The following is a 14,334-nucleotide window of genomic DNA, read 5'->3' as shown; positions in this document are numbered from 1 at the left end:
CAAGTGGAGCATACACTCCCTGCAAGGCATTTTAGATCTCTTTCGTTTAGGAAAACATGACAAGTGATGGGGGCATGAAAGAGGTTCTTAAATTTATGAGTGGTGTTGGAAGAGTAGATAAGGGAGATTTATTCCCTTGCCTCTTATGAGACTTCATAGTTCCTCAATGCAATTGATTGGCAATAGATTACAGGCAGACAAAAGACAGTACTTGTTCACATAGCACAGGAATGTGGAACTTGTGGCCCTCCAGAAGTTGTTGCACTACAACTCTCATCCTGTTTGACTATTTGCCATGCCAGCTGGGACTGATGGGAACTGAAGTTCAACAACATATGTAGGACCACTGGTTACCCACTACTGACTAACACAGAGTTGCTTTAGGTAGGTATCTGAAGAAGTGTGCATGCACACGAAAGCTCATTACCAAGAACAAACTTAGTTATATATTTCTATAGAGTTGATTTATTGAATTGATTAATGATCACCAATGTAGGTGAGGATTATGTAAATTCATAGAGGTTAGGTCTACTGTTGGCTCTTAGCTATGGTGGCTGAATGGAGCCTCAGGTTTTGAAGGCAGTGTGCTACTGTCAGGATGCTGTCAGCGGCTCCTGGCTGGTTGCCCAGGAAAGTATAAAGACAAGGAAAAGTTTATTACTGTCCTTTTTTATTTCAGTCTTTACAGAGAGAGGCTATAGAACCCAGTCTCTTGGATAATGGCGTTTTCCCGAGTGAATCTCCACCCCCCATCTCTCCCACTGCCTCATTTGTTACTTCTACGGGTGCTGCTATGTGCCCTCCATCTTTGAGCTATTTGCTCTCCTACTTTTAAGGCTTGCTGGGTTCTGGGAGATGGAGGGTCTGGAATGCTTTCTAATGACAACGTGACAGCCAAGTGCTGCTCCAGCTCTGCCTGCTCCTCCTCTCCCATTATTTCCCAACTTTTCCCCTCATCTGCCTCTGAGCTGTGACCTCCTGCAAACCCCTGTTGTAAATCTATACTGTCTTATTCTTTTTCCTCCCTGGAAGGGTCAGGATGGGGAGGCGGTCTCCACCATTTCTCCTTTGCCCAGTCCCTGACAGCTACTGAACACAATTTGAAGTAAGAGAATAGCAGAAGTCTGATGCTTTCGCTTACAGCTTTTGGGATTCCTGGTATGATCCTTATGCACTCTTTAAAGGGCCCAGCTCACCCTCTATATTTTTTAGCAGGTCCATGTTATAGAATAGGGGTCAGCAACCTTTTTCAGCTGTGGGCCGGTCCACCATCCCTCAGACCATGTGGGGGGCTGCACTATATTTGGGGGGGGGGGATGAATGCATTCCTATGCTCCACAAATAACCCAGAGATGCATTTTAAATAAAAGGACACATTCTACTCATGTAAAAACATGCTGATTCCCATGACCGTTTGCGGGCCAGATTGAGAAGGTGATTGGGCCGCATCTGGCCTCTGGGCCTTAGGTTGCCTACTCCTGTTATAGAACAACCCACTAAAGTTCATTGTGGATACACTCAGCAGGGAGCCATGCTTTATAACCATAATGCACAGAGTTTTCATCCGGAACTCAGTTTCGGCACCTCTGGTGGGTGCCATTGCCATTATATGAGAACAAGGGAGGCATTCATGGTGAGTTCTGGCACCTCTTTTTCTAGAAAAATAGCACTGATAATGCATATGCTATTTTAAAAATGTAGGTAGCAACTTCTGGCACTAGCGTTTTAACAGGAATGCACTATGGGTCTATAAAGTTGCTGAAACAGTAATGTCTGAAGCCACCCTGAATGTATGAGCTGAAAGCCATTTGTCTGCCCATATGTTCACATGTCCACCTTTAAGCGTTCAGTAGTATACACCCTTGCACAGAGATATTTGCTTTGAATGATGGTCCTGTTTGTCTTTTAAGTGTGGGATAATATTACTCCCATTTGCATGAATGTAAATACCACTCTGTGACTGCATAACAAAAAGCCTCATTAGCATTAGGGAATCCTCCATGGGCCTGGAAATGGATACTTAGAGAAATGGTCTATCAAGGAAAACATAACCAGCTACCCCTTTGCAAGCATATCAAAAACCATTATGGCCTGAAAAGAAAAGATTGCCAAGCTAAGTGGTTCGGCAGAGCCTGCTTTGAAATTCACTCTTTACCACTGATGGGGAAAAATGCTGTGCTGACAGAGAAGTCTGAATCTTAAGGGCTCCCCAAAGGATCATAATGGACTGGTAATCAAAATCCTGTTTTCTGTGTAAGCATTAATGGCTCAGGCTAACCAACATCTGCAGCAAGTGCTTAGAAGTACCATAGACAGGTAGCAGTAAATGTTGTGTTTGTTTCTGTACGATGACTTGTCTGTCGATTGTCCTGATTATTCTGTTTTGGTTAAAAAAAAAAGGGGGGGGGGAAAGAACCCAAATAATGGGTGATACAGAGAGTTATGTTTTCCAGAAGCAGACTTTACAGAATCATGTAAAAAGAGCTGCCACACAAACCTTGAAAAATTGAGAGTTGGGTTCTTTATGCACTATATGAGCCATAGGGACTCTTTAGAACTCAGTTTTAAATTCCAGGGATTCACAAGATGGCGAACAAATAGAAAATCACTGCAAAACTTTTAAAATGCCAAAAAATAAAACAAGCAACATCAGAAGCTAATTATGTAGCAGAAGCTCAAAATCATATTAATATCTAGTATGCTGAAGTGAACTGTTGACAGATCCAGGTGGGTAGCCGTGTTGATCTGACGCAGTCGAAATATATAAAAAATTGTCCAGTAGCACCTTAGAGACCAAAGCTCTTGGTATAAGCTTTCGTGTGCATGCACACTTCTTCAGATACTGTTGAACTGTTGATAATGACAGTGCTATTTTTCTAGAAAAAGAGGTTCTGGAACTCACCATGAACATCTCCCTTGTTCTCTTAGAAAGGCAATGGCGCCTACGTGAGATATGTCAGAACTGAGTTCTGTCGAGTTCTGGTTGAAGAAAAGCTCAGCTTATAGAGAAAATACAGCATCCACTGTCTGTGCTTATTCATGTGTTATACTGAACATAAGTAGAAGCTGTATCTACACATGTACAAGTGTCTGTGTGAAAGACTACACTCTTGCTAAATTGTACAGCTTAACTACTGTGAACATAGATTTTACACTCATTGAATATAACGTGTGAAAACACACACACCTCTTATGTGAAAAAGTGGTGCCATTGGATACTGTACTGTATTGTAAAGCATGGATGGGGTGGAGAGAAAAAAATGTTTGTGTGTGTATCTATCTATCAGTGGCTGTCATTCAGAAAAGCAGGCACTAAACATGTCATCCAGCAAGCTGTGCTGTGTAAAGTGAAAGACCAGAAAGAAGATGTTTGGGGTAATCCTACTTTGCATAATGTAAATGAGCTTGTTGATTGTTTGTGGTCATGGGCCATTAATATCCTAGCAGAAGGAAACATTGAATGGTAAAAGTTAGCAAAACTGAAAATCTGCAATATGCTTTATTATGCTTACTGCCGTACTCCCATCAGTGTGTGTTAATTTCCACTTATAAAAAATTCTTCAAACCATATATATTAGTCTTGTTTAGATTATGAGTAATTCTCAGAAATGTTTATTGCAGTTTGCCCCAAGGTCCCTCTATATTGCTCAGAGCATGCACAGGAACTCTTAATGTGGTGAAAGCCATATTTATTTTAAAATTATGGTAGCAATATATTTATACTTGCTCAGTGGAAGAATGTAGGTTTTTTTCCATTTCAGCACTGGACTTTAGCAGATAAAAATATACAGAAAAATCTAAGTAGGGTGAGTATTTTTCATTCACTTTTTCAAAAAGAAAGAAGTGAAAAAGTAACTGAGCCAGAATTTTCCCTTTTTTTTTTTTAGTAGGGTGGGTTGTTTTGTCTTGAAAGAGTTCTGGTAAATAAAGTTTTTAAAATTATTTTTGTGTACTATGCCAACCATGGTGGCTGGTGTCCATTGAGACTGGTAGGGGAGAAGTCAGGGAGACTGCCAGTAGGTGGCGGCAGAGCCAATGCCAGACAGAGGCAACTCATTCTAGTTTTGCCCCCATCCTACCCTGCAAACATTTATAAGGAAAACAGCGGGACTGAGGAGGAAGCTGGCAGTCACTTCCATCCTTTGGACTGATTATAATTTAGAAGACAGGCAAGTGTGAGCTGGTTGAGGGTAGACGAAGGCTGGTGGGACAGTGCCCCCCCATTCACCCTAATAGAGCAGCCCTACTGCAAGCTGACTGCTTTTCCTTTGGTTCATATGACTCTGCAGAACTCAATTGATTTTGTCTCTCTGGTCTCTTTCTGAATCAAGATAGGATTTAATTATGTACATATAATCAGTGTATCTGAGAAAATATTTGCATACCAATCACTTCCGGACAGTAAATAAAGATGGATGGTGGGGGTGGAAGTGGCTCTGTTATATAAATCCCTGTTTAAACCCCTTTTTAATGAATTTAGAAATTTGTTCCTCTAAAGTTTCACAATATGTTTAAACAGGACCATTCTTTTTCACCAGGGATAACGTGGACTTGTTTTCAGATACTGTGACAAGTATTGGATGTTTAACCCTACACAAGTGAGGTCCTGTTTTAGATTCAGTAGGTTGAATCCCAACTGAAACATGCTTAGATTAGACCCACTGAAATAGACATGACTATTTTAATTCACATTAAACTGAGATCCCCTTTATTTCATTGGTTCTCCTTGAAATATGATCAGGTCTGTAGGCAACCTACTGAATTAGCATGATTTATGATCTTCCAATCCATCTGGTTCATAATTACGTTGTAATGTGACATGATGTGCACATTCCATTGCATATTGAAAGTTCATTTCTCAAAGGTTAGATAGAATCCTTCAGCCATTTCAGTGAGATGCCATTAGGAACTCAGGAGTTATACATTAGCATTTGTATCAGGTTATTTTAGCCATCTTTATCATGCCTGGCATCATTTGGAATTCATTTGAGTGTGACTGTTCAAGTGGTCAGTGGCAGCTTTCAGGTTTTATGTGAAACATCTATTTCATGTTCTCCATCTGCTAGAGAGGGCAGAATGCAGAAGCGGTCAGAATGTGGTATGCATTTCTGATATGCTTTTGCATAGGCACTAGGTAGCCTGAAATACGTGTTTCAATGGTGCACTAGGAAATTCATTTGCCCTTTAAATCAGCACCCTATTAGTATCTCAAGAAGATAAGAATGGTATGAAAGTCAGTGACGAAGGGTTATCTCACGTCTTCCTCTGTACTAGCCTTCATAAAACACTTCAGTCTGTCTTACTAAACTTTCCCATGGACACATCTGCTTTAGATATGGCAGTGCCAAGACAACAGCTTGTGCTACCTCATGTAAAGTAATATCCTGTCATTGAGAGGGCAAACTAATTCCCATTTATGGTTACTGTATGTTTACTGTGAAATTGCAGGTAGCCAGAGATGATATAATGGGTTAAGAAGATCCATAAAATACTATATAGTAGTTTTGTGAGCACTTACTCATTTCAGTAGGGCATCAGCTTCCCAGCTGATTGGGTCCTGTGTCTACCATAAAACTTATGGTGGTTGTGGTCGCATGGTCTGCAGCCTACACTACGTCAAGAAGGATAGATCAGCAAATGAGCTAATCCAACCCCTTCTACTCTGTGCCTGCCACCAAGTAAATGAGTTATATTCAACACTGGACCAGATTTCAACTTGAACAAGAGGACTTCTCCTTCATCTCTGCTCCCTTGCTGCCCACAAAAATCTGCTCCAGAGAGTTGGGTGCCCCAACAATGACTTAGAATGGAAGGCAAGAGGTAAGGGCACACTGAATGTTGGCATCGCACAGGGTGCTGTTGAAAATTGAAAGCCCCAAGTCCACTGCTGCCTCCTGTAAACTGTTGGACATATTGGTTGGACCAAATCTACTAAAAGCAGAAGACAACCATTTTACAAACAAAATAGAACACAACACGGTTGAAACAGTTCTTCACAGTGGTGTTCAGTTATTTTGATGTGATTTTCTTAGATAAATGAAACATAGGACCCCCAACATCATAAGTAGTCAGGAGGTGGTGATTCTTGCTTTCAGGAGAGCCTGTTTCCATTAATATGGCACATATTTTATAAAGAATCTGGTCAGTGTTAAGGCATGTGTATTTTCTGGCATGAATTTGCAGATCTTTTGTCTAACAATTTCCAGCTTGATAAGAAACCTCGGACCACATTCCATATGCTATTGTCCCTGGCTGCTTATTGTTAAATTCAAGGGTGGCACTGTGGTCTAAACCACTGAGCCTCTTGGGCTTGTCAATCAGAAGGTCAGTGGTTTGAATCCCCGCAACGGGGTGAGCTCCCTTTGCTTGGTCCCAGCTCCTGCCAACCTAGCAGTTTGAAAGCATACCAGTGCAAGTAGATAAATTGGTACTGCTGCAGTGGGAAGGTAAACGGCAACCCTTGCACTCTGGCTTCTGTCACGGTGTCCTGTTGCACCAGAAGTGGTTTAGTCATGCTGGCCACAGGACCCAGAAAGCTGTTCGTGGACAAACACCAGCTACCTCTGCCTGAAGCGAGATGAGCACCACACCCCATAGTCACTTTTGTCTGGACTTAACTGCCCAGGGGTCCTTTACCTTTTAACTTTTATTGTTAAATGCAGCATACAGGGTTACCATGGTCCTTGAATGGGTTTGATTGCAACCACAGTGTCATGTATTAAGTTCAAAGCTTTGAATGCAAATAAGATAGTCTTTCCATACACCAGGAAAGTGAAATGCCCTGGTTTTCGGGTGTAAAAATGGTGGATTTTAAGTGGATTTTAAGTAGCTATTTTAGATTATTTGAGCCATGGCAGTTTTGGATAAAGGTCCTATTTCAGTCCCAAAGGATGCCCTGGAAATCGGACAAGTCGCATTTCTGCCTCCTTCAAGCTGTGAGACAGAGATAGGCCAGGGTTTTGGCAGCTTTTCTACTTTAGAATTGCGAGATTTATTACTTTTCTCTCTCCCTGTTTATCTGAGAACATGTGTTGCATGCCTTACTTGGTTATTAATACTGCTGTCATGAATAGGCACAACAATGGTAGGGAAAGCAACTGACAAGTTTAGATCGACTAACAAGACTCATGTCAGCCTTTTGGAAGGCAGGACCTGGTAGTATGGGGTAATTTAGTGCATCATAGATTCCCCCCTCCCCCTCCCATTTTGTAGGAAGGAAAATATTGCTACGGACATGGTGGTCAAGCCTAGTATCAGTTCTACTAATGCTTGTGACTCATGATTCTCTAAATCCAGCAACTAAGGGACAATTTATACAAACAGGAGCACAGAAGTAGCAATATATTCCATAGCAGGAAGAATGCTGTGTGTTTGTGATGGGCAGAAGTGTTGTGCAGAGCTTTTGATTAAGATGTAAAAGAACTGTGATGCTTTTCCAAGTGTACATTTCATGGGGGGTGGAATCCCATTAAATTTGCCTTTTTGTTGATATGAATCTATTGTCAGTTTGGATATAATATTCTATTTCATAACTCATCCAGTGTGCCTGGATTTATTTATTCACAGTGTTATCATTGCCTCAACAAAAACCCCAAATACCCTTTTTAAAAGTCTTCATCATTTTTAACAAACATGCTTTTCCTCTCCTTGTCAGTTGGTATCTAGCAAAGGGAATAATTGCCCATGTTCTGCTGCAAAACTTTTTTTTTTTTTGAGACTGCTGAAATCAAAACAGAATCTATCTTCAGGATGCAGTGCGATTTCAAATATCTTAGTAAATACCTTGGTAAAGCCCTGAGTATAGAGGATTGCTAATGAGACTAGAAATTCTTGAATATGTCTCTGTCCATTAACCTGCAGCATATTCATCTTCCTCTCATATTCATATGTGCATTAGTCAATTATTCAGCTTCTCTGCCCCTTTTCTTGTTTAACACCACCTGACTGTTGTCTGGAGTGACCCATTTCTTCTCCCTTCTCTCTTTATAACTTTTGTGGTCCCTTTCATATTGTCCCATTATAGTCATTTGCAGAAAATTCTTTTCCTGCTCGCTCAGTTTGTATCTGCACATTTTAAATATCATGCTCTAATCATTGGATCTTTGTGAGATCTAATGAGGTACCATTTTAAACAGCAATTTCCTCACTTTCTTTCACAGTATGTGATTATTTTTTTGCTTTCATGTAATTTCACTATCCATTTCCCAAGGGGTGGGTTTTTATAGGTTTGGCAGTAGAAAAAACAAACATAAACACTCCACTTTTCTGCTAGTGATGAGACAGGAGGCTGAAGCAAGGAGGCAGTTTGCTAAGCTAAACCTCTCTGGGGCTTTGATAATATACTAATTAGCAGAGTGATGAGGGACTTACAAAGTGCCCATTATTGCCTGTATGCTTTGCTCTTTTTGTGTCATGTTGTTTCAACTTGTTTCTCATGTCCGAATTTCAGTCAGATGCCGTCCTATAAAGTGAGCCTTGACAGCCACTAGATACCTTGACACATGTGAGATCCCTAAAAGAAAGAAAAAAAGAAAGAAAGCAAATCAATCCACACACAGGTTGCAAAGCCAGTGAAAACAGACAGGGCCCCAGTGCTGGGTTTATGTATAGGTTAAGTAGGCTGAAGCCTAGGGCATCTAAATCTAGGGGGCCTCGCCAGCCCGCCTGCTCCCCAGCGGGCAGTCTCCGCCTCCCAAAATTATTGGAAATCTCCCCCCCAACCCCGATACAATGAGCCTTGCCACCTTTTATTCACAGTCGCATAAGCACTACACTACAGCATGGCCATCAACCTGTACATTCAACCGCTGAAATATACACCCAATATGTAGCAATGGAGATTTATGTTACTGCTTTATGAATGAACACTGTGTTTTATGAATGGACTCTGTATTTTGTGAATTACCTAAGAACCACCAATAGGGAGCTCTAGAATCTGACAGCTAACCAATTGGGTACTACCAAACAGCGATTCCTATTGCTGAAAGCAGGTAACCAGCAGGGAATGCTTCAGCTCAGCCTTTGCACTGTTGACTGAACACCCCCTGCTGTGTAGATAATGAAGAAGGCTCATAAATTGGATCCTTTCTGGTGTCCTGGCTAACTCTATTACGCTGGTGTAAACCCTGGTGCACCAGGAGCCCAGAATAGCAGCAAATAAAATCCGCTCATACGTCTGCAACTGATAAGACTTGTCAACCAGTTCTTCCAAAGTCTTCCTAAAATATAAAGCTCTCTATTGGAGTCTTCAGGTCCAGTACAAAGTCCATAAGAAGGGAGAGCAGGGACCTTGAAATTCCCAACAGCTGTTAAGCAAGCAAGCAAGCAAGCACACAGGTCACCTTTGTCACAGTCAGGACACCTGTGCCCTGGCCAGGCCTGCACCCAATCTTGTTTTTGTACAATCTTGTTTGTCCTCAGTAACCAAAATTATATTATCAACATATACAAGCAAAAAAGTTGTTTTCCTTCATTTGCAAGGAATCGTACAAAACAAAGTGGCACTAATAAAGAAAAGTTCCAGAGTGGCAACAGAAAGCAAACTGAAAATGCTTTTGCAGTTCATCAAAACTATCCAGCAATATCAAGTTATAGGAAAACTGGTGCTATTAACAGTAATCCTTCTAGTTGGTTAATTGGTTTGGTAACTTCCATGCACATGATGTGTGATGCTAATTATTTCCCCCAAGAGTTAAATGGTAACTAATCAGAGGCAGCTACAGTTGCAAATGGCAACAAAATATCTGTGAAAGGAAGAGGAGCAGGTTTGCTCAGGTGTGTTGCAGGTAGAAATACTGTTTGTAATGAAGTGAGAGCAGTAGTTTACTTGCTCAAATTAACAAATAAGAAAGTTTTGAGAATTCAAATTCTAGATTAAAATTGATTACTTAATTGAGAAGGGGATTGTAACAAACACTGGGGCCTAATTTGAATAGTAGAGTGCCTGGTATCTGGTAGGCAGACCAGAGCACTCATCAGGAGAGCTATGAGATTCAGGTGAGGGTCAGATGCCTTGTCAATCCCAGCAGGTCTATAACAGGAAGACCTGCGGCTTGCCCACAGTTCATGATATACATATGTATTTGGATTCTTTTTTGGATTGTGACCTAAGCATAACACTCCCCTCCCCCCCAAAAAACCCAACCAACCCCTTACAACCAGACTTCAACAGGGCAATCTGTACATCACCTGTAAAATCTGTTGTCATGACTTGATGATCTTGGACATTTTAAGTGATATTTCCACCCTCTTGTCTTTTTATTTCTCCAGGGGGTATTTTTGAATGTGTGGAATCTGGCCCAACAGGAGCAATGGGAGCAGAAGAACTGGCCTTCAGATTTGCTGTGAACACAATCAATAGAAACAGAACTCTGTTGCCAAACACTACATTAACATACGATACTCAGAAGATAAATCTCTATGATAGTTTTGAAGCATCCAAAAAAGGTATGTTTCTAAGAGTTTTGGAGCAGGGATGGGCAACCTTTCTTTTTTTTCCCCAGTCCCAAATGGCCTGTGAGCAACTTTCCGGGAGCTGCGCAGTGGATACCTGGTGAGCAAGGCCTGAAGCAAACGTGGGTAGAGTATTGTGATACTTATCTTTGCACAGTAAGCTACATCCTGGCCATGCAAAAACAAGAGGTTTCTACGCACATACATACATACATACATACCCACCCTTGTCCAGTCAAGAAAGGGGCACCATCAACGCTCAACAGCACATTCCAGCCTGGAAAAAAGCACTCAAAAATAGAGAGGAGGACCAGTGAAGGTTATGGTCTGGAGAGATGAGACATGGCTTGGTGGAGGGGCATGGTCTGGAGTGGGCCTGATAGAGAGGCCTAGAGGGCCACATTTAGCCACAAGGCCTGATTTCCCTCCTGCTTTTAGAGGTTAGCCACTGGGTGCTTGGTTTCCCCGTTCATTGGTTACATCACAGAAGCCAAGCCCACCTTAGTATGCTTCTTAACTGCAGCTCTGTGCACTTCTCCTGTCACAGGTGCCATGGGGGTGTGAGGCTCCCTAAAATTTCCAAGGAGGGGGCTAGTGCCTCCCAAATTCTGTGGTGGCTGTGCACACACCCCGTGGTGTGCGCACATGGTGTGCTTACATTGTGCTTATGTTGTGCAGCCCTGGCCCCCCCACGCTTGTCTCTTATAAAAATTCATGGCTGGCACTGATCTCTATAGCAGTGGTGAGGCAAAAGCCATGAGTACAGACGTCTATTAGTGAGAGTCCCATGCTGGGCTCCTCCTGGCCTGCATACACATACAACAAAGTAAAGCAAGGTACATTATCAATGACCGAAAGCCATGCCAATGTAAGTAATTATTTCTTCCATCTTCACAGCAATCTTGATTGCTTTTGATGCCCTTTATTGAGGAATAGGGACCTGAGGCAGGAAGACATTGACTTTTTTTTACTTGAAGGGGTTGTTGCCCCAGGTCTCCTTGGCACAATTCCCACACTTTGTCCACTCTCATAAGTGTAGTTTGCACGGCTTCAAAACAGCAGTACGTCTTTGCCAGGCATTTCTATAAGATGGAAGAAGTTGGAAAGGAAAGGTGGATAGTTCAGATACCATGGTGCCTTTATTGTGACAGAAGTCTTAACAACCATATTGATATTTTCAGCTGGGGCAGTAGCTCATGCTTAGTGACCAGGCAAATGTTCTTATCAAAAGTATTGTTATTTTAGACCTCAACCCAGTTAAATCACTCCACATACTTTGATTTCAGCTGGTATAGTGCTGTTGCAATAAGTTTTAATTTGGCTGTATATCAGACTGCCCATCAGCTGGATGCCTGGAATGGAGTACAGATGGGAAATTAATTAGATTTTAAAAGCACCATACCGATGAAAAATCCCTGGGCAAGAGCAGAATTTGCTGAAGATGTCATTTGAACTAAGAATGCTGGAAATGCAATCAAAATTCTTGTTAATACTTTTTTTTAAGATCACACTGTTAGCTTAGAATAGAATCATTGTAAGCCACATGCAGAAGAAATGTGCCTTTCATGGGGTTTCTTTAAAAGTCCACTGGGAGGGAACAATTTGCCAGCTATCACTGCTTGTTACAGGTTCCATCTCGTAGCATTTTATTACAGGTACAAAAGGTAGATGCATTAGTGAACAATGCACTTCAAAAAAAGTTCATGCTTAGTAGTTACAACAGTGCGTGCCCATGCTTAGAAGCGGCAAACTTCATGGGGAAATTTGTATCCCATTGAAATCTGTGACAGACTTCCCACTGGTTTCTAATGGACCCAGATTGGATTGCGTCCAATGACTTTTACAGAATTGTGCCTTATACTCAAACATCATAGAAGGATGTTCTGTATTGCACAGCATGAACGGCATAGAAAAGAGCACCGCACGCCTTATTTTTACTGTTTTGTATTGTATTGTTTACTTCAACTCCTTTCTACTATGACTGAAAGAGGCTAACTCTACTACAGCATTTCAATGCTAAATTAATTTAAAAACAAAACAAAACTACCAGCCTTCTCCCTTTCACCAAAGACAGAATTATTATTTCTCTAGGAAGAGGCTCTATCTGGATATTTCTTCTAGATTATGGATATCATGTCGTTAGCAAGGAATTTAGGAGTAAATGTAGCATAAAGATACCCTCACTGAACTTTGATTCTCCTTATCCAGAAAAGATGGACACATTAAAATGTGCAAATAGCACATCAATAAAATGATCCCTCCGCAGCAATATTCAATGGCTTCAAATGTAGCCACAGTGATGGTGGATTCACCTCCACAAGGTGAAAAGGAAATAATTCAAGCTAGATATCAAATTCCTTAGCAATCCAAGGTGGACTCTTCTACCGCATTGCTTTTCTCTTTGTGTGATACCTAGTGCAGGTTGAGATGCACTGAGCATTTGTAGCTTAGGTACATATCATATTAACAAATACAGACAATAAATGCACAGAATGAGTTGTGCTAATTGCAGTACTAGGGCATTGTCAAAAGCCCTGATTTTACATGTCAGGGAAATTATGCTCCAGGCAGATAAGCTTGTGCAAATGTTTAGAACTGGGTGGTGCTGGTTAGTCTTTATGGATGCACAGGTGACTAGGTAAGACAATGCAAACAGCAGTTTGTGAACATGATGCCCCAAGGCTAAGGGTTAGCTAATAACAAGCCTGAGTGTTAGAAAGCTAATGTTGAAGCAAAGACGAGAGTTTGCAGTGTGGATCCTATAGTCTACAAAACTGATCATGCAAATGTTCGAAGCCAAGGGAACCAAAAATGCCAAAATCCAAGTGGATGTGCTGGCAAGGACACTAGATAGCCTCTAAGCCCCATGGACATCTGTTTTGATTGTGGTAGAATCCCTGCCTCCTTTTTAAGCCTCACAGAGAGCCACAACAACAGGTAAACAGAGATCTGTTGACACTGACAGATCACAATGTGCACATCTCTAACTTAATACTTAAGCACATATTCTCAAAATGTAGTTACTTTGTACTTTGCCTGTAGAGAGAGACTTGCATCAACAGCAAGCCTGCTTGAGCAGATGACTGCCTGAAAAAACTATCACTGTGTGTGTTATTCTCTGCACACTGTTAATCATACTTTCCTTTCCTTTCAGCTTGTGATCAGCTCTCTCTTGGAGTAGCAGCTATCTTTGGACCTTCACATAGCTCTTCGGCTAATGCAGTGCAATCTATCTGCAACGCTTTAGGGGTTCCACATATACAGACGCGCTGGAAGCATCAGGTTTCAGACAACAAAGACTCATTCTATGTCAGTCTTTATCCAGATTTCTCTTCACTCAGCCGCGCCATCCTTGACCTTGTGCAGTTCTTCAAGTGGAAAACTGTCACGGTTGTTTATGATGACAGCACAGGTAGGTATCACCGTAGGACATTATGTAGCTGTATTTGAGGGCATGCATAATGCGTCATGTTCCTCTAAACAAGCAAATAAGATGTGATCGTGAGATTTTGTTGCGGAACAATAGAAAATAAAATGCACAGATTCATCCTACCTACAACTCCTTCATTATGCATCACTTTTTCTATATATTTGATTTATAATGAAATGAAAAAGGGAGAGAAGGATTTCAGATCACCGCATTAAAAGCTAGAGGTTTATCCAATTATTTGTCTAGGCATCTCAAGTCAAGGAAAACATCTGAAAATTTCATGAGGACAAACTCCTTTTTCCTGTTCCAGCTAGAAAACAGATCAGGAAAGATTGTCTGTTTTATGTATGGGTGTCTTTATTAAACAGAGGACTCTGTGACCCTTGCCGCTTACATTTTGTAGAAAGATTTGCAATTGTAAACCTGCAATTTGTTTTCATAAAGACTGCAAG

At 41.3% G+C, this 14,334-nt stretch overlaps 1 protein-coding gene across 2 annotated transcripts in view; it reads left to right on the top strand.

Annotated features, from left to right (window-relative positions):
* Positions 1 to 14,334, top strand: part of GRIK2 (glutamate ionotropic receptor kainate type subunit 2) — a 433,821-nt gene that overhangs the window by 149,561 nt on the left and 269,926 nt on the right. For both annotated transcript variants that reach the window (XM_077926142.1, XM_077926141.1), the window contains exons 3-4: positions 10,270 to 10,446; positions 13,607 to 13,864. In XM_077926142.1, coding sequence (XP_077782268.1) covers positions 10,270 to 10,446; positions 13,607 to 13,864 — 435 coding nt within the window. The remainder of the gene's footprint in view (positions 1 to 10,269; positions 10,447 to 13,606; positions 13,865 to 14,334) is intronic.

This window comes from Podarcis muralis, chromosome 3, assembly GCF_964188315.1.
Source record: "Podarcis muralis chromosome 3, rPodMur119.hap1.1, whole genome shotgun sequence".
Lineage (NCBI taxonomy): Eukaryota > Metazoa > Chordata > Lepidosauria > Squamata > Lacertidae > Podarcis > Podarcis muralis.
The sequence above is the reverse complement of the archived record's forward strand: the minus strand, read 5'-3'. Positions and strand labels throughout refer to the sequence as shown.